Raw genomic sequence first — 18,931 nt, 5'->3', positions numbered from 1 at the left:
GTGTGGATTAGTTGCTAAAGTCTTTGTGTCTTGACCTCTTGAACTTTGTGAAGAGTTTTCCTGAGAAGATGGCTGTATTGCACTTAGTTGTGCTTTGGCTTGGCTTCGTGTATAGGGGCGAGCTGTGGTTTTGTGGCTTGTGTCAGCCAGATCTGTGTAGGGATTGCAGGGGGGTGCAGCATCCGGAGGTGCCACCATGGATTGGCTACTGGATGGTGTCAGTAATTCATCTGTGGAGAGGGTCTGGGTTTGGGTCTGGTGTGGTTGATTGGTGTTGGCATTCTGTGTGCCTCTGAAACGTCGCCTAGACACCCCAACTTTTACACGGGAAGACACCCGAGGACACCAAAACCTGCATTCCTGTACCCGTGAAAATCTACGAAAGCATATATATATACATATACACACACACACATATATATATATATACACACACACACACACACACATATATATATACACACACACACACACACACACACACACACACAGAGTGCATGTGTATATATATATATATATATATATACATACACACACACACATATATATATATACATACACACACACACATACACACACACACACACACACACATATGATATCTATGCATATATTAAACATATATATATATTTAACAAAGCGACTTGTAGCTTTATCCTTACAGCATTCCCTCGTTGCCTTTCGCCGAACGGCTCTCTTAAAACGCCGATGTTATACTTTGCAAAATGCAGCGAGCTGAAGCTATTTTGCAAAATGCAGCGAGCCGAAGTTACTTTGTATTGCATTAGATTGTTACAAGATGTGCATGTTTTGTTTCTTCAGCTTGTCAACCGCCTTGAGTATTGCAAGATACAAAGACGGTATGCAAATTAAAAACGATGATGATGAAGAAAGTGCGATAGGGGTGCAGTATTTGCAAAATGCAGCGAGCTGCAGTTATTTTGTATTGCATTAGATTGTTGCAAGATGTACATTTTTTGTTTCTGCAGCTTGTCAACCGCCTTGAGTATTGTAAGATAGGAAGACGGTATGCAAATTAAAAATGATGATGATGAAAGCACTATAGGTATTTGCAAAATGCAACCTTGACGCCGTTTTTCTTGATGTGAGCGTTCATCTCTATACAGTGGTGCCTCAGGTTACAGACGCTTCAGGTTACATACGCTTCAGGTTACAGACTCCGCTAACCCAGAAATAGTGCTTCAGGTTAAGAACTTTGCTTCAGGATAAGAACAGAAATCGTGCTCTGGCAGTGCAGCGGCAGGCCCCATTAGCTAAAGTGGTGCTTCAGGTTAAGAACAGTTTCAGGTTAAGAACGGACCTCCAGTACCAATTAAGTACTTATCCCGAGGTACCACTGTATATAATCAGAAGGGGAAAGGGTGCAAGTCAAGATAACATAATTTTGTAAAATGCAATATTTATATTGCTTGCATTTTGCAAAACAACATTGTGCTAACACAGTTTCTTTTCTGTGTATGGGTCTCTTTTTCCTTTTCTCCCTCCTGGTCTATATCCCTGCTGCGAGGACACCAGCTGCTTTTCTCAGCCTCCTTGGCTCCTTCAACAAGCTTTTCTCTTTCTTTCCTCCCCTGCTCACGCCGGTGCTGGTTTTATTTTTATTTTTATTTCCTCCTCCCAAACCCGCTCCAGCAAACCACGCCAGAGGTGAGGAGCTGTTTTTTGTCTTTTTTGTTGGCTCGGGTTTGTGTCTCTTGGCCCAACGCATTTGCTTTTTCCCCTTAGTTCTTCTTTCCTCCCTTGGAAGTCCAGTGTTTTGTTTTTGTTTTTAAGGAAAAAGTTCTAGGATCCTCAAAAAGTTTCCTTTTGCCATCTCAAGGGGCTTAAAGGGGGGGGGTTGAAATTTGGCTTGGCTTCTTAAAAATAATTTTTATTGGGTTTTCAAGAATAAAATAGGTAAGCAGCGTAAGTTATCTTTTGAATTAAAGTATGCTGATACAGTTGCATTGCACTATTCTACTGCCTTCGCCCTGCAGAAAAATGGAACTTTTAAGAACATTGTAAGCTCCTTTTAACAACTTTAGCTGGCTCAGAGTTGCTAGCATGTGAGTGGCAAAGAGGATCCTTTTATTATGGGTGAATGAGTGTGAAGGTAATTTCTGAGCAGCTTCCAGTGCCCTCTGAAATGTGTCTGGGTGGGTAAAAAAAGCACCTACTTTTGAGTAACATACTTCTCTGTTTTATGGAACTAAGAAACATAGGTTCAAGCAGGTGTTACGGATTAATTTTCAGCATCCCTGTCCCTCCCCAGATAGCAATTTGTTACTGGTTTTTATGCCTAGAAGTTTTTAGGGCCAGAATGCCTTTCAGGAGAGAAAGGTCCATGGCCATCTGCAGCAGCGAAGCCAACGCTATAAACAGGTTCCTCAAAATTCAGCGCAGTCTTGCCAGGTTGCTGTTAGCTAAGATTATCAGGCCATTCTCAGGTGCGTTTTTCTAAAATCTAGAAAGCTGGCAACAGAAAATGTGTGATGGGGGGTGGAAGTAAACTGTTAGCAGTCTGTGCGAGTGATATTCCTCCAGTAAGCATCCCGTAGCCATTGCTGAGGTCCAGAAAGCTGCTCTTAGGCGCTTATAACCCAGAGGGTGACATAAAGAAAATTCCACGTTTCCTTAGCTTGCTCCAAACCCATCATGGTTTTGATTAATCAACCTTTGCCAGCTTCAGGCATGTGGAAGAAGCTCCCTAGCTAGGAAGCCAGTTTCTGGAAATGACGTAAGGACCCCTCCATATGTCCTTTTTTATGGCACATGCATGATGGTTCGTGCTCATGATGCTATTGGGGCAGTCATACAATATCTCACTTTATTTTTTTCCCCTTTAAATTTTTTTATTGGTTTTTCGAAATTTTACACATTTTCACTTTAACCCTTTCTAAACATTAAAGTAAAAGGTTCTTTCAAACCTTTGGACCTCCTTCCCTTCCTTCATGGGTTCCATATTCAAAGAAATTATATTCTTTTCTTTCTTTTTCTGCATCTATCTGTTGTATACCCATAATTACCAAAGTTCATTTCACATTACAAGTGTCATTGTATCCCTGCCAATGATTTTAACTGTTTACAGTGGTCTCTTAAGTATATTAAAAATTTATTCCAGTCTTTTGAAAATACTTGATCTTAATAATAATAATAATAATAATAATAATAATAATAATATCTTTATTGTCATTGCCCCCTCTCAGGGACAACGAAATTACTTCCTGGTTTCTGATCTTTCCTGTCAGTCTCGCCATCTCTGCGTACTCCATCAACTTGGTCTGCCATTCTTTTCTGGTGGATACTTCTTCCATCTCTGGGCTAGAAGCATTCTCGCTGCCATCATTGCAGACATGAAATGTCTTTTGTCTTCTCTTGGTATCTCTTCACCTATTATACCTACCAGAAAAGCTTCTGGTTTTTTAACAAAAGTTTTCTTAAACATTTTCTTTAACTCACTATATATCGTTTCCCAGGAAGCTTTTACCACTCCTCAAGACCATTTTCCCTTTGCATTTCCAATACAGATTTGAACTACAGTGGTACCTCGGGTTACATACACTTCAGGTTACATACGCTTCAGGTTACAGACTCCGCTAACCCAGAAATAGTGCTTCAGGTTAAGAACTTTGCTTCAGGATGAGAACAGAAATCGTGCTTCGGCGCGCAGCAGCAAGAAGAGGCCCCATTAGCTAAAGTGGTGCTTTAGGTTAAGAACAGTTTCTGGTTAAGCACGGACCTCCGGAACGAATTAAGTACTTCACCCGAGGTACCAATGTAGTTCTGTACATTTTCACAATTTTACTCGGTGTTAGATACCAACGGTATATCATTTTCATACAGTTTTCCTTCAACAAACAGCATGCACTAAATTTTAGATCCTCTTTCCATAACTTTTCCCATGCTGAAAATTGGATATTGTATCCAAAATCTCTTGCCCAGTGAATCATCACTGCCTTAACTTCTTCATCTTTTGCATACCATTCTGAAAGTAATTTGTACATTTTTGAAAGTACTTTCACATTATTTTCCAATAGATCTATTTCAAACCTCAACCTCTGTGTATCCAAACCTTTTTTCTTATCTACTTTAAAGACATTCTTTAATTGATGGTACTGTAACCAATCTGTTAATAACTCCATGTCTTCAAATGTTTTCAATTTTAGTTGGCCTTCTGCTTCTGTTAAGAAATCTTCATGAGTGGCCACTTACAATACGTATCCCACTTTCAATACTGTTTGCGCATGCGGTGGTCACTTCATCTCCATTCAGTGCCTATCCTGACTTCCTGCTGAACTCCTGTAACTTCTTGTACCAATTACAATGCTGCTTGCCGTTCATAAACATGTGGCACTCATCTTGTTCTTTATTCAAAAGCCTTGTTTTGTAAATGTATACATCTAGACACCCAGTGTTGAGAAACAGTTTGGGGTTGTGTTAAAACACGTTCTCGTTATTTTTAAATTGGAGGCAGTCATCTTTGCATCAGCTTCCCGGCTAGAACTTTCCCCTCCTACTTTTTAGCCACAATTCATTTATTTCAGGTCCTGTCCTTTCTCACTAAACCTTGATTAGAAATCAAAATGTAAAGCTTTCTTTTTTAAAAAAGTTTGAAGTCTGTAGAAAAGTAGTCTAGGATTATTCAAGAACGGCTTTTGACACATGCTGGACTGAGTGTGGAAAACCCATAGAGAAAACAAAAAACTGTTTTAGGAACATGTGGTAAGGATGAAAGAGACCTGTTTTCTGCTTCTGTAAATGTCGGTGCTTCAATTGCTGCCTTTTTATATTTCAGTGCTGTCTGAAAGTTCCAGAAATCTCCCACTTTCAAGAAAGATGAGGTTGTGGCACTGCACAGCGGCGGCACTTATTAGTCTGCTGTTCTTCTGGGTCCCATCCTCAATGTGTTGCAACAAGGCTCTCTGTGCAAGTGATGTCAGCAAGTGTTTAATACAGGTAGGAGGGAATACAGTTTTTGTCGTGAATGGGTAGGAAAGTACAGGTTGGCTGTTAACAGCATGACTTTATGTGATGAGTAAGTAATCCTGAAATAAGAAGTAAAATAAAAATGAAGTTTGTGTCGGCACAAACAGGACTTTTTGTCTCTACCTTTCTTCCAAGTGTTCATTTGTCTTACAACAAATAAAAAATCAGCCTTACAGTGGATAATATTGTGGAGTCAAACTGATTAATTAGATGAATTGGCACTCCAACATGCATTTCGTGCCTTTAATCTATTTTCTCTTCCCTGTAGTATGAGCTTATTTGGGCAATGAATGCAAAACCTTACCTTCTTTTCACATAGTAGGGTATAGCCAATTCCCAACCAACTCAGAGTAGACATATTGAAATTGATGAACCTAAGTTAACCATAGTCCAGTAGCACCTTAGAGGCCAACTAAATTTGTTCTGGGTATAAAGCTTATACCCAGAACAAGCTTAGTTGGCCTCTAAGGTGCTACTGGACTATTTTTTGACTGTGCCAGACCAACACGGCTTCCTACCTGAATCTAAGTTAACCATGTCCATTGTAGGACAAGCATTAGCTATAACCCTTGAACAATATACAATGTAGGCTTTGGCAGATTTAGCTTTCTGAGATAAATGTGAAATATCTGTAGGAGACTGAATGTGCTGCGGTGAGAATAATGGAATAATGATGAACTGAAACTGCAATAATGAAATTACTGTTTACCATAACAGACAGGTTGTCAGAAGTTGCAATTTCAGAATAGTAATGCACTAATTGAATATGCTGAGTGGTATTCAGTGCTAATCCTAGTCAGAGTAGACCAGGGGTGGCCAACTCCCATTAAACGGTGATCTACTCTCAGAGTTAAAACTGGCAATGATCTACCCCCTGTGTTGGGAGGTTCAGGTCAAATTTGTTGAGGTATTTTTTGGGAGGAAGAAAGCCCAGTTTTTTAGGGGTTCAGGGCAAATACGTTGAGCTTTTCTTATGGGAGACAAACTTGTTGAGCTTCTTTGGGGGAGCTAGTGATCTACCGCAGACCTCCAGTGATCTACTGGTAGATCACGATCTACCTGTTGGACGTGCCTGGAGTAGACCCATCAGAGTTAATGGAGATCACTAATTTAGGTTCATTATTTTCAGTGGGTCTGCTAAGTTGAATACAGCCCAGTGAAAAATTACAGGATGGGCTAGCCACAGTGACTGGTGCTCTCCCAACTTCCTGGCTGGACTACCATAATGCACTCTTTGTGGAGCTGCCCTTGAGGACTGTTTGGAATATACAATTAACACGAGGCCACAGTGGCCGAAATGTTAACCCGTGCAGCCAGAATCAAGTAACACCCCTTCTGAAATGTTGGCAGCGGCTCCTTCTGGACAGAATGCAAAGTGTTGGTGTTGACCTGCAAATCCCTAAATGACTTGGGGCCCAAATACCTGAATTAGAGCCTCGCCCTGCATCAACCTTGCTGCTCTTAGACCTGGAGGGAAGGCCCTTTTCATCATCACATGCCAAGAGAAGTGCATTATGTGGTGAAAACAGGATGGGGCCTTTTCCATGGCAGTGGCGTCTCCCTTGCTTTTGTCATTTGGACGCCAAGTAAAAATTCAAGTTCCCCAGCCTTTGGAAAATAAATAGGAATTTATTCTCTGCTGCAAGTGGGAGAACTGAGGTCGTGGCCCCCTGAGCACAGGCTGACCCCCCCCCCCACCGTTTTAATCATTGAACTGAATTGGTTTCATTGCAGTGTCGTTTTTATTGTTATGAAGGACAGGCTAACCATTTGCTTATAAAAATAAAGTTCAGCAACTGCTGATGTGTGGGAATCACAGTTATCAATGATGATCCAACATAGTTAAACAGGAGCGTTTGCTTAAAACACGATGGAATTCTGTTTCTTTCGCAAAGGGTAATCTCAGAATAATGCTTCAAGTTACCGTGTGAGTTACCTTGAGGGCAGTCTGCTCTGAATCTTGTTTGTATGCGCAAGCTTAGAGAAGAGTGACTCACAAGAAGGACAAGCCCAAGACTTGCTAATTAAAGGGTTGGCTACACCCACCACCCTATTTTTAAAAATGTGTGTTTAACTTGAGCAATATTAAACATACGATGCAAAAACTCCGATTACTTAGAATTGAACTCAGGGGTAATCTAGTCCCAACCCCTTGCAATGCAAGAAACGCTTATATGCTAGCTTGTCTTTATATAATTATTTTTAAAAATGAGATGAGGCAAGTGCTAAGGTTTTTGATATGATAATCAGCTAATTCAGAAGATACCGAGACATTGTGTAAAGTGAAGGCGAGGTCATATTCAGCGCTTAGAGTGCAAAAACCTTAGTTAAGCCAATTTTAGTTATGCTGAATCCATGTCTCTGGCTCTGATTCTTTGTATATTTCTGCCAGTGGGAAATGCCACTCCTATTATGTAAAACGCAATGTGTAAAATAGCCATGGTAATTGTTATTGGCATACATCTGTCTTGGGAGGCAGTGGAGTACCATAGTAATGTACAGTGGTACCTCAGGTTACATAGGCTTCAGGTTACAGACCCTTCAGGTTACAGACTCCGCTAACCCAGAAATAGTGCTTCAGGTTAAGAACTTTGCTTCAGGATGAGAACAGAAATCGTGCTCTGGTGGCGCAGCGGCAGCAGGAGGTCCCATTAGCTAAAGTGGTGCTTCAGGTTAAGAACAATTTCAGGTTAAGTACGGACCTCCGGAATGAATTAAGTACTTAACCTGAGGTACCACTGTAATGTACTTTTAATTTTGAAACTTGACACACTTCAACATTGCTGCTTGTGTTGCTAGCTATGTTTGATGGGTAATGCCTGGGTCCCTTTGAAACTCACGGAACATTCATATCTGATTTAAAGAGGAACGGATATGACCAACTTTTTGTAGGTTGAAGATTCCATGTATAATGAAAGCAGGTCCCTGAACTCTAGATGCGGGAAGAAGATTAAGCAATATGCATTGCTCCGAATTTTTTCACTCGGTGAAGTAGAAGAGGCTGCGTTCATTATACTGCCTTTTCCAGAATGTGGGAAGGATGATCTGAATAAATATTTATTTTATCAGCTTTGTAACAGATGTGAATGAGATCAACAGTTTCTTGTCTTGAGACTTGTTTCATTTGTGTTGTGGCCTTGGATGAGTCTTTTAAATATCCTGTTAGTCATTTCTTCTTCCCTGATAACTTTGGCTTTAATAAAGTTCTTGGCAGTCTGCATATTAACCCATAGATAGTTTATCTCAGGCTTCCTCAAGCTCGGCCCTCCAGATGTTTTTTGGCCTACAACTCCCATGATCCCTAGCTAGCAGGACCAGTGGTCAGGGATGATGGGAATTGTAGTCTCAACATCTGGAGGGCCGAGCTTGAGGAAGCCTGGTTTAGATGCATTACAGTGAGCTAGCAGGGGGGAAACTAGAGCTATGCAATATAGCTTGAGTACATCTTACTTTATTTTAAACACTTATTAATATATATACTTGCACCGGTGAGAGTTTTATTAAATAATACATGGTAATTTTGCATAGCAGAAGTTACTGTGCTTCCAAATGGTAGTGGAGTCAAAAAGATGATTTCTGTTATCTGTGCAGTACATAGCAAACGTGCGATTAAATACAGCCCCTCTTAAATAATGGTTTGTGTGGCTGTTTTTGCAATTGTATATGGATAAGGGCCCCTCTAGGCTTGTGCTTTATTGCAGGTGTATTTTGCAACATATTTTTGACATAATAATGCTTTGGTGGTGGATTTATTCTGTTCTATGATTTCCCCCCTGCCCCCCCCCCCAGCCAATGTTACCACATTATTGCTGTCGGGAGAGTCTATAGTGCAACAAAAGTGGGGGGGGGGGGCCAAACCAAGCAGAATATTTGTTTCCTATGTATATTCCTAACAAAGCTTCCTACAGTATGTATGTTCCTAACTGTGGTAGTTGTGGGGGAAAGCATTTGTCTCCCGTGGTATTTTATGCACAGAACTATCTAACTGGTGTGTTGTGTTTCCAGGAGCTGTGTCAATGCCGGCCTGTTGAAGGGAACTGTTCCTGTTGCAAGGAGTGCATGTTGTGTCTGGGCACACTGTGGGACGAGTGCTGTGACTGTGTTGGTAAGGTCATTCGTTCTTTATCACCTAATATGGCCTTGGCTGCTTCAGATATACTTGCGTCCACTGCTTTGGATCTGTGGCTTTTAGGAGCCGTGTCAATACAGTGGAGCAGAGCATACACAGAATCCAGGGCTTTAGGGCAGTGGGTTCCCAATTGGTGGTCTACGGGACCCTCTAGAGTGGCTCCAACCCCTCCTCTGGCAGTTCTGGGGGTTCTCCAAGAAGCCTCCGCCTGTAGGGGGCCCCTCAAGCGGATCCCCAGCATTGGATTCAGGGAACCCTGCCTGCTACTCAGGGTCCTCGCCCTTTGGGGTGTCTGGTTCATCATGTCTGGCGCTGAGTCAGGGCTAGCCATGGCACTCACCGAGAAAAAAGTAGGGTATAAAGGTAAAGGGACCCCTGACCATTAGGTCCAGTCATCAGTGGCGTAGCGTGGGGGGTGCAGGGGGGGCCGGGCGCAACATCTGGGGGTAGGGTTGGGGGCGCAAATCCATGGGCTAGGGGGCGCAAATTACTTGCCTTGCCCCGGGTGCTGACAACCCACGCTACGCCACTGCCAGTCATGACCGACTCTGGGCTTGCGGCGCTCATCTCACTTTATTGGCCGAGGGAGCCAGCGTACAGCTTCCAGGTCATGTGGCCAGCATGACTAAGCAACATCTGGCGAACCAGAGCAGCGCACGGAAACGCCGTTTACCTTCCCGCTGGAGTGGTACCTATTTATCTACTTGCACTTTGACATGCTTTCAAACTGCTAGATTGGCAGGAGCCAGGGACTGAGCAACGGGTGTTCACTCCGTCACAGGGATTCGAACCGCCGACCTTCTGATTGGCAGGCCCTAGGCTCCGTGGTTTAACCCACAGCGCCACCCCCGTCCCTAGGGTATACCCATGAGCTAGATTTACAGTCATACCTCGGGTTACAAACGCTTCAGGTTGCGTTTTTTCAGGTTACGGACGCTCTGAAACCCAGAATTATCAGAATGGGTTACTTCTGGGTTTTGGCGGTCGCGCATGCGCAGAAGCACCAAATCGCAACCCGCACGTTCTCAACCTGAGCATCCACTATATTAGGGAAGGAGAAACAGCTCTGCACATCTGTGTCTATGGTCCAGTTCGTATGTTGGAAGAGCGATGTAGTTGCTGCTGCCCTATGAGCTGAATCATGCACTATTCCAGGAACTTCCCCAAACAGGAACCACAGGACTGAGGTGCATGACGTCGCTCTTCCCCACATCAAGGGTGACTTGTTCCGTAGAAGGGAGGGGGCAGCAGTGGTGTGTCAAAGAACTTGGTTGTTCATCCATCCTGTGTTCCACTTCACAAGCATACCGGGGAGATTAATTTCGCTGAACCACGCTGCTTTGGTAATTCATGAATTGAGCCCCCTACTAGAGCCTGCCCCGTCCTACTGATTAAGTTTCCTTATGGCTGATGTTTCAGAGCCTTTTGGCTTATTTATGCAGTATTTCAAGCTGCTGTAGGTCAAACAGAGATGGGGTTGATTTTTACCATATTTGTATCTGACACACTGTTCTCCTGACCACTGACCCAAATCCCAAATTTACACAGTCGAAGGTTATTTTGGCTAAATAGTCTGTTTTTCATGCTCTCTCCAGGGATGCATGTGAGGGGGCTACATCTTCATGTGCAGAAGTTAATGATTCCCTGTGTCTCCTCCACCTTGGCTGGCTATCATTCAGCGCACCCCAGGGGGCATCAGCGCATTGGTTGAAAACGACTGGTTAAAATAGTGGGGGGCCTGCAGAATAAATGGATTGTGATGCTATTTTTGTAGTTTAGCAGCCAAATACAACAAAACAATTCTTCAGAATTTAGTTTCTACATCCTGTTACAGTCATACCTCGGGTTACAGATGCTTCAGGTTGTGTTTTTTCGGGTTACGGACCGCCGGAACCCAGAAGTACCGGAACAGGTTACTTCCGGGTTTCGGCAGTTGCGTAGAAGTGCTAAATTGCACTTTGTGCATGCACAGAAGCACTAAATTGCAACCCGCAGATGCGCCGCTGCAGGTTATGAATGCTGCGGGTTGCGAACGTGCGTCCCACACGTATCACGTTCGCAACCCGAGTGTCCACTGTACTTTTAACTGTGTGTATGAGAGAGAGAGCATGCGCGCGCGCGCACACACACACACACACACACACGGGAAAGTAATCCGTATGCTATTATTGCCCTAAAGCAAGATGCTGGTGAGTTCGTACAGATGTGTTTTTCAAAGCGCATTAAATGAGGAAAGTGATACTTTCAATAGAGCTTTCATGCATATGGCATGGAGTATATTTAGCTATGCCGTGAAATGGAAGCAGTGTCTCATGTGTCATTGACTATGTGCTTATTTCACACCTTTGGCTACTGAAGTTGCTTCTGTAATTCTGGCAAGAGATTAAACTCCTTGGTAAACAAAATTGCATTCTTGAATTGTGATCAAAGAAGCTTTGCACAAATTTGATACTTTCCCAAGAAAAGGTGATTTGTAATTTCATCCTGTGTCACAAGGAGGCAAAAAAGGCTTTGGTGTCTGTGAGACAGAATAAGAAGCTTGAGGTTCATAGTGTGTCCTCCACCCCACCCCCCAAAAAAAGCTGCCTGTCCTTTTCCACCAGGCTTAATTGGAAGGTGATTTCTTGGTATTTTTTGCTACTTAAAGCACATTGCAGTAATCCAGCCTTAAGGTTACTAGTGCATGTACTACTACAATGTTGAAGTTATTCTGATCCAGATGTGCTGTTGGATGGAAGCTGGTAAAAGACACCTTGTCTAATGGAAAAGCTTTATCCTGGAATATCTCCAAGCTATGTGCTTGCTCCTTTAAAGGGATTAGCCATGCACCAGACTCAAGCATCACCCAAAATAAGTACAGTGGTACCTCGGGTTAGGGACGCGGGTGGCGCTGTGGGTAAAACCTCAGCGCCTAGGACTTGCCGACCGCATGGTCGGCAGTTCGAATCCCCACGGCGGGGTGCGCTCCCGTCGTTCGGTCCCAGCGCCTGCCAACCTAGCAGTTCGAAAGCACACCCGGGTGCAAGTAGATAAACAGGGACCGCTTACCAGCAGGAAGGTAAACGGCATTCCGTGTGCTGCGCTGGCTCGCCAGATGCAGCTTGTCACGCTGGCCATGTGACCCGGAAGTGTCTGCGGACAGCACTGGCTCCCAGCCTCTAGAGTGAGATGAGCGCACAACCCTAGAGTCTGGCAAGACTGGCCTGTACGGGCAGGGGTACCTTTACCTTTACCTTAACCTTATCTCGGGTTACATACGCTTCAGGTTACAGACTCTGCTAACCCAGAAATATTACCTCGGGTTAAGAACTTTGCTTCACGATGAGAACAGAAATCGTGCTCTGGTGGCGCGGCGGCAGCTGGAGGCCCCATTAGCTAAAGTGGTGCTTCAGGTTAAGAACAGTTTCAGGTTAAGAACAGACCTCCGGAACGAATTAAGTACTTAACCCGAGGTACCACTGTACCTGGAAGGTGAAAGGAGCAAGACGAACTTTTTATGTAAACTGTCTTGAGGGCTTTTCTACACGGCAAAGCGGTATATGAACTGTGTGAAATAAATAAATAAGCTTCAGGTCTTCCCAGCACTCCCCACTCGTGATTTGAAGTTGAACATTTCGCCTTTCCAAAAAATGCTGCTTCTTATAGGTGCGTTTTCTTTTTATTTTGCTCACCTCCAGGTATGTGCAACCCTCGCAATTATAGCGACACGCCTCCCACGTCTAAGAGTACCGTCGAGGAACTGCACGGGCCGATCCCCTCGCTTTTCCGAGCGCTTACAGAAGGGGACACCCAGCTGCACTGGAATATTGTTTCCTTCCCCGTTGCGGAAGAGCTGTCCCACCACGAGAACTTGGTCTCCATTTTAGAGTCGGTGAACCACCCCCCGCACCAGAACGTCTCCGTTTCAAGCAACAACGTCCACACGCCGTTCTCCAGCGACAAAGGTAAGCGGGGCTGCTGTGCAAAGACTGAGCTCCTAGAATTGGGGTTGAGTTTGTTCGTTTGGAAATAGAGGAAGGAAGAATGATGTGTTAGCTGCTGTTTTAAAGTACAGTGGTACCTCTGGTTACGTACTTAATTTGTTGCAGAGGTCCATTCTTAACCTGAAACTGTTCTTAACCTGAAACACCTCTTTAGCTAATGGGGCCTCCTGCTGCTGCTGCGCCGCTGGAGCACGATTTATGTTCCCATCCTGAAGCAAAGTTCTTAACCTGAAGTACTATTTCTGGGTTAGCGGAGTCTGTAACCTGAAGCGTATGTAACCTGAAGTGTATGTAACCCGAGGTACCACTGTACAGCCAAGCATTGTCATGGTTCCAAAGTCTGGTCCACGGAATATGGTGAATCGCTGCCTACATTTGAATCCCATGGCTTCCCTTAGAGAGACCTGGGAACTGTAATTTGGTCAGGGTGCTGGGAACTGTAGTTCTGTGAGAGGGTAAACTGTTGCTCCCAGGATTTTTGGGAGAAAAGCTTTAAAATCAGGGGTCAGCAGACTTTTTCAGCAGGGGGCCGGTCCACTGTACCTCAGACCTTGTGGGGGGCCGGACTATATTTTTTTTTGTGGGGGGGAAATGAACGAATTCCTGTGCCCCACAAATAACCCAGAGATGCATTTTAAATAAAAGCACACATTCTACTCATGTAAAAACATGCTGATTACTGAACCGTCCTGGGTTTTGGGATTCAGAATTTTTTCTTCTTCTTTTCATCTTCCGAAAACTAGGGGCGTCTTATGGTCTGGTGCGCCTTACAGAGCGAAAAATACGATATGTTGTGTCTGCAACCAATGGGTCTTTCGAACTGATTTTTAATATTTAGTGTTGTGTTTACTTTCTCTGCTGTATCGCAGCCCAAGGTCTCCAGAGAAGGGGGGGAGAGATAAATAAATAAGAGCAGGCATCCCCAAACTCAGCCCTCCACATGTTTTGGGACTACAACTCCCATCATCCCTAGCTAACAGGACCAGTGGTCAGGGATGGTGGGAATTGTAGTCCAAAAACATGTGGAGGGCCGAGTTTGGGGGTGCCTGGATAAGAGTGTGCAGAGCAGGAGACAAAGATTATACCGATTTTGCTACTGCAATAATTCCACACGGGACATACTGTATTTTCGCTTTATAAGACACACTTTTCCCCTCCTAAAAAGTAAGGGGAAATGTGTGTGCGTCTTCTGGAGCGAATGCAGGTGGGAGGCTCTGCTCAGCGCTCCCTTTAAAGAGCCGTGTGGAGCGTGTGTGTGGCTCTTGGGGCCCTTCTCCCTCCTCAGGGAAAAGCCCCCAAGAGCCACACACACGCTCTTTAAAGGGAGTGCGGCTCTTGGGGCAGCCTTAGGCGGGCACAGCTTCTCTCGGGCAGGGGATGAAGGCTCCCCATGCCTTGGAAAGGCTGCGCGCGGCTATCCCATAAGCCAGGACAGCCAGTGGGATTGCTGCGCTGCGATCCCGCTGGCTGTCCTGGCTTCTGGGATTCAGAAATTTTTTTTGTCTTTTCCTCTTCCAAAAACTAGGTGTGTCTTATGGTCTGGTGCGTCTTATGGAGCGAAATATACGGGACTTTATTTTAAACGTTATTTCAAAACTGACAGATGTGTTTGTATCAAGGGAAAAGCTGTTCCATTCACCCTGAATGAAGCTGGAAATTAAGTTATTAGTTCCATTGTCTGAAAGATTGGCAGCTTGAGCTTTGTTCAGCAAACTAAAGTGCCTTTCTCGCTCTCTTCGTTTAGAAGCCACGTGCACAGTGGTTTACTTCGACGACTGCATGTCGGTGCATCAGTGCAAGAGCTCCTGCGAATCTATGGGAGCATCAAAATACCGATGGTTTCACAACGCCTGCTGCGAATGTATTGGACCAGAGTGTATAGACTATGGCAGTAAAACTGTAAGATGCACAAATTGTATGTTCTGAAGCTAGAAGCTGAATCTTTTTTTTTTTTTTTCATAGACACCAAAGTTATTTTTTTATTGATAAAGATTGAGCTTGGGAGGATTGCTTGAGAATGGAATAGTTGCAACGCAGAGGAGATGTACAAAATCTTAAAACCTGTAATTCCAACCCCACTCCCTTTAAATAAGGTAATAATACAGTGTTAACTAGCAAATGTGTGCTTTCTTAAAATATTAACCAGGCTTATTAGAGTTTTCTTTGATTTGGGTATGCCAACTTATGTACAGGGTCGTCTCTTTGAGGAGGGGAGCATGAAACTTCACAGAAATTGCAGCTAGATCCAGAAATCTATAAACTCTGGAATTTCCCCAAACTTTCAGATTTGGACTGGCGTGTAGCTTGATGCAGCGCGACACACAGATTTCTATCATGATAGTTATTTTTGAAAGTAGGATGGCAATTACATGAAAGTCTCCATCCATCACCATTTGCTTAAAAGAAGGAAAGAATCAATATTTTTTAGATCAAAATATGTGTCCTCTTCTTTGTTTCTTGCTCTAGTTCAAAAAAGAGAACATCCATTAATTGAAAATTAAAATATAAATCATAGTGAACTCAGAAATAACTGATATGTAAGCGGCAAGGAAGAGATTTGGACGAAATGCAGTTGCTATTTTTCTTTATTATGTACAAATCTTACTGAGGCTCAATAAAGTATATTTTTAAAAGCCAGCTAATTCTATTTTTATAAAATTTATATACTTGATTCTTTGTGTTTCGCCCTCTTTTCTACTGTAGCTTTTAATAATATACTGTTTAGAGTTAACAAGTTCGCCGAGTCACCATTGGCAATCCTTACATGGAAACCGTAGATTAGACTCACAGAATTGTAGAGGTGGAAGAGTCATATTTCACACGCAGGCATTTTGTACATGATCCTAGGAAACAAATATGTTGCACAGGGGGAGAATGCTTCTATTATCCAGAAGTGTTTTACCAAGAAAATGGTTCATGCTCTTAATTTTGAGCCAACAATCAGCCAACATGCAGAGTTGGCATCCGTCGAGACAGTAGAAGATTTCTTGATTTTTAAATTGCTTTGGTACTAATCCAATCCACCCTGCTACTTGTTGCCTTAAGAATTTGGGACTGACCCATCGACTAGAATTGGTTGGCTTCTGTCTCAGGAGACAATGGAGGAGTGCGCCTTCAGGGGTGAAGTCAGACCATTGGAGAGTTACAGCGTCTGCTGTGGCCGTAGAGACCGATACAGGAGAGACATGTTTGTTGCAGCTGGGGAAGATGGAGGCGTCCGGTTATGCTGCTGCAGACGCACCAGGCCATTTCTTCTCTGCTCTCTTCCAAGCGGTCATTCCTCCTCTGGTCACACCACCTGACTGTCTCCAGCCACTGTTACCCAAAGAGTTCTGGGAACTGTAGTTTTTTAGGGATGTATACACACAATGCATTTAAAACACTCCCCCCCCCCCAAGAATCCTGGAAACTGTAGTTTTCTCCCTACAGAACTACCATTCCCAGCACCCTTAACAAAGTATAGCTCCCAGACTGTTTTTAAACCAATCATAATTCTTTCCGTTGTACGTCTGTAAATCCTGAGACTTATGTGAAAGGCAATTCATAAATCAACAAAAATTACGCCACCTCTGCCTTGAAAGAAGAATCTCTTTCTTCTGTCTTGGAATGTTTCATATTCTGCAATAAATGATCTTGCAGATCAATAACGAGTTGGTTGTAGCCTATTCTTCTATTGGAAGAAAAACTTTGGCAAAACTATGCATACCATGTGCTCAGTTGACCTACTAAAGCTTAGAATTCTCTTTTCCGGCTGCTGGTAGTGACAATAGACATTATAGAATAATAACCCTACATCTAATAGCCTTCTTTCCTTGGGGAAAATGGAACTCTCAGTTAAGCCTTCCCTCTTTTAGTTGCTGCTGTATTTAATGTGAAGCCACACTTTGAAAGGTGGAAAACATAAATGCATTGTAAAACTTGGTACTGTCCAATTCGTTGATGAGGAAACTTATGCAAATTGGATAATGAAAGCTAATTCAATAGCTTTGAAGGTACGGAAAATGTTTGACTTAAGAACATTCTACCTGTAAAACACTGTTACCTTAATGAAGTCAGGATTTTCTGCGTATGAATCTGTTGCAGTGGATTCACGGGATCATCCTAATTGTATAAAGACTTTGAAGAGGAAAAAATAGATTTGAGGATAGTTTAATGTTTTGGTGTTAGAGACATTTTAAAACCTTGGAATATTTCCTATTATGGACGGTCCAGTTGATCTGTAATATTGTCATTTGTAATACTGCCTAGGAAACACACTGCTGTGAGCTCTGTGTACATACAATGAAACGATTTATATCAGTATTAAATGCATTTTCTTATATTTACCTGTTTCACTTGGTATTTTAATAAACAACACTCTTTAGCTGTGTGGTTTTCTTTAATTGTGTTCTCATAAGTAACTGCAAGTTCAGACTAATTAGTGGTTTGGCCACAGGGAAAGAATTAGATGACCCACTTTCACAACCAACCTGGTGGGAAAACTTGAATTTTGCAAATTTCTTCATTGAGGGTCTTACAATTTTTTTTTGGGGGGGGGAAGAATGTAAGGAATTCAAATCTGCTATTATATTTGTGATTGGACAACATTCAGCTTGTAAAATGTACATTTGATAACGAAGCACATAAACTGCTTTCGGAAAGCCAAATAATTTTAATTTAATTACCTTCTGAAAATGCTTAATAATAATAATAATAATAATAATAAATAAATAAATAAATAAATAACAGCAAGTACTTGAAAATTATTTTAATTGTTTCTATGCAATTTTACACACATTTTATTTACCAATCAAAACTAAATTTCATTTCTGGAACTTGAAAGTTGAGAAATTCAACACACCTTCCTGGTCCAGGTTAGGTAAGTTGCTGCCAGATCTGATTTGTGTTTCGAACTTTGGAGGAAGGGAAAACGTGGCGGTTGAGGTCAAGGCAGAGGCTGCCCCTCTGCCACCACCATTGCTGCAGCATCAGCATATCAAATGTGTAGTATTTATTTATTACTTACTTACTTACTTACGTACTTATTTATTTATGATGTCCCTGGATTCATTGGAAAAAAACCTAGTAACCTTAATCTAACATGATGTTAACTTGCATTGCATTGGGAATCTGAAGAAGTATGCCTGCACACGAAAGCTTCTCCCCAGAACAAACTCAGTTGGTCTCTAAGGTGCTACTGGACAATTTTTTAATTATTTTATTGCATTGGGAAGTTATGCTCCAGGGCTCCTTGTGTCATAACTCTGCACCTTTGACAAGCTCAAGAAGAGAGATTATAAAAGCAGCACGCCTGCCTTTGATTGCAAGAAAACTGGGTGTGTTGCTGATGGATAATTCCCATTAATAACTTGCTTGGATTAAATTTGTGGTGGGAAACGACGTGCTGCTATATACTCTTAAGAGAGCCACTTCCCCGTGTCTGAATCTGCATATAAAAACGTAGACATTTTACCATTGTACTGTTGAGAGTGTATTAACTTATGGCCTGTGTGTGTGGTTTGGGAGCTGCACGGTCAGGGAAAAAACAATGCTGTCCAGGGTTGTAAAGACTGCAGAGAGAATAATTGGGTGCACTCTTCCCACCTTGGATCAAATCTACGCTTCCAGGTGCCATAAGAAAGCGGCAGAGATAGCGCAGGATAGTGCGCACCCCAGAAATTATCTCTCTCAGCTTCTGCCTTCTGGAAGAAGGTCCAGGGTTATAAAGACTAGGACTAGCCGCCTGAGAAACAGTTCCTACCCAAATGCGATTTGGTTTTAAACGCAGTGTAAAGTGGTCTATGTGGGAGTATATTGTATTTAATTGTGGGGTATCAGAGTTTTTAGGGGGCTA

The 18,931-nt window shown here is 42.8% G+C and overlaps 2 protein-coding genes across 3 annotated transcripts in view; both read left to right on the top strand.

Moving 5' to 3' along the window:
* The window catches only part of TWSG1 (twisted gastrulation BMP signaling modulator 1), an 18,940-nt gene extending 1,479 nt beyond the window's left edge, over positions 1–17,461 (top strand). Inside the window, exons 1-5 of one of the 2 annotated variants that reach the window (XM_083704367.1) lie at positions 1,049–1,066; positions 4,796–4,956; positions 8,992–9,091; positions 12,793–13,059; positions 14,843–17,461. In XM_083704367.1, coding sequence (XP_083560493.1) covers positions 4,837–4,956; positions 8,992–9,091; positions 12,793–13,059; positions 14,843–15,024 — 669 coding nt within the window. In that variant the 5' untranslated portion in view covers positions 1,049–1,066; positions 4,796–4,836 and the 3' untranslated portion in view covers positions 15,025–17,461. Of the gene's footprint in view, positions 1–1,048; positions 1,067–4,795; positions 4,957–8,991; positions 9,092–12,792; positions 13,060–14,842 lie in introns of those variants that run through there. The other variant, XM_083704368.1, reaches the window with a different exon arrangement.
* Positions 1–18,931, top strand: part of BCDIN3D (BCDIN3 domain containing RNA methyltransferase) — a 243,403-nt gene that overhangs the window by 34,426 nt on the left and 190,046 nt on the right. The window lies entirely within an intron of this gene.

Source organism: Podarcis gaigeae, assembly GCF_964106915.1.
Source record: "Podarcis gaigeae genome assembly, chromosome: 12".
Classification (NCBI taxonomy): Eukaryota; Metazoa; Chordata; class Lepidosauria; order Squamata; family Lacertidae; genus Podarcis; species Podarcis gaigeae.
Note: the sequence above shows the minus strand (reverse complement) of the source record. Positions and strands in the feature narration are given on the sequence as shown.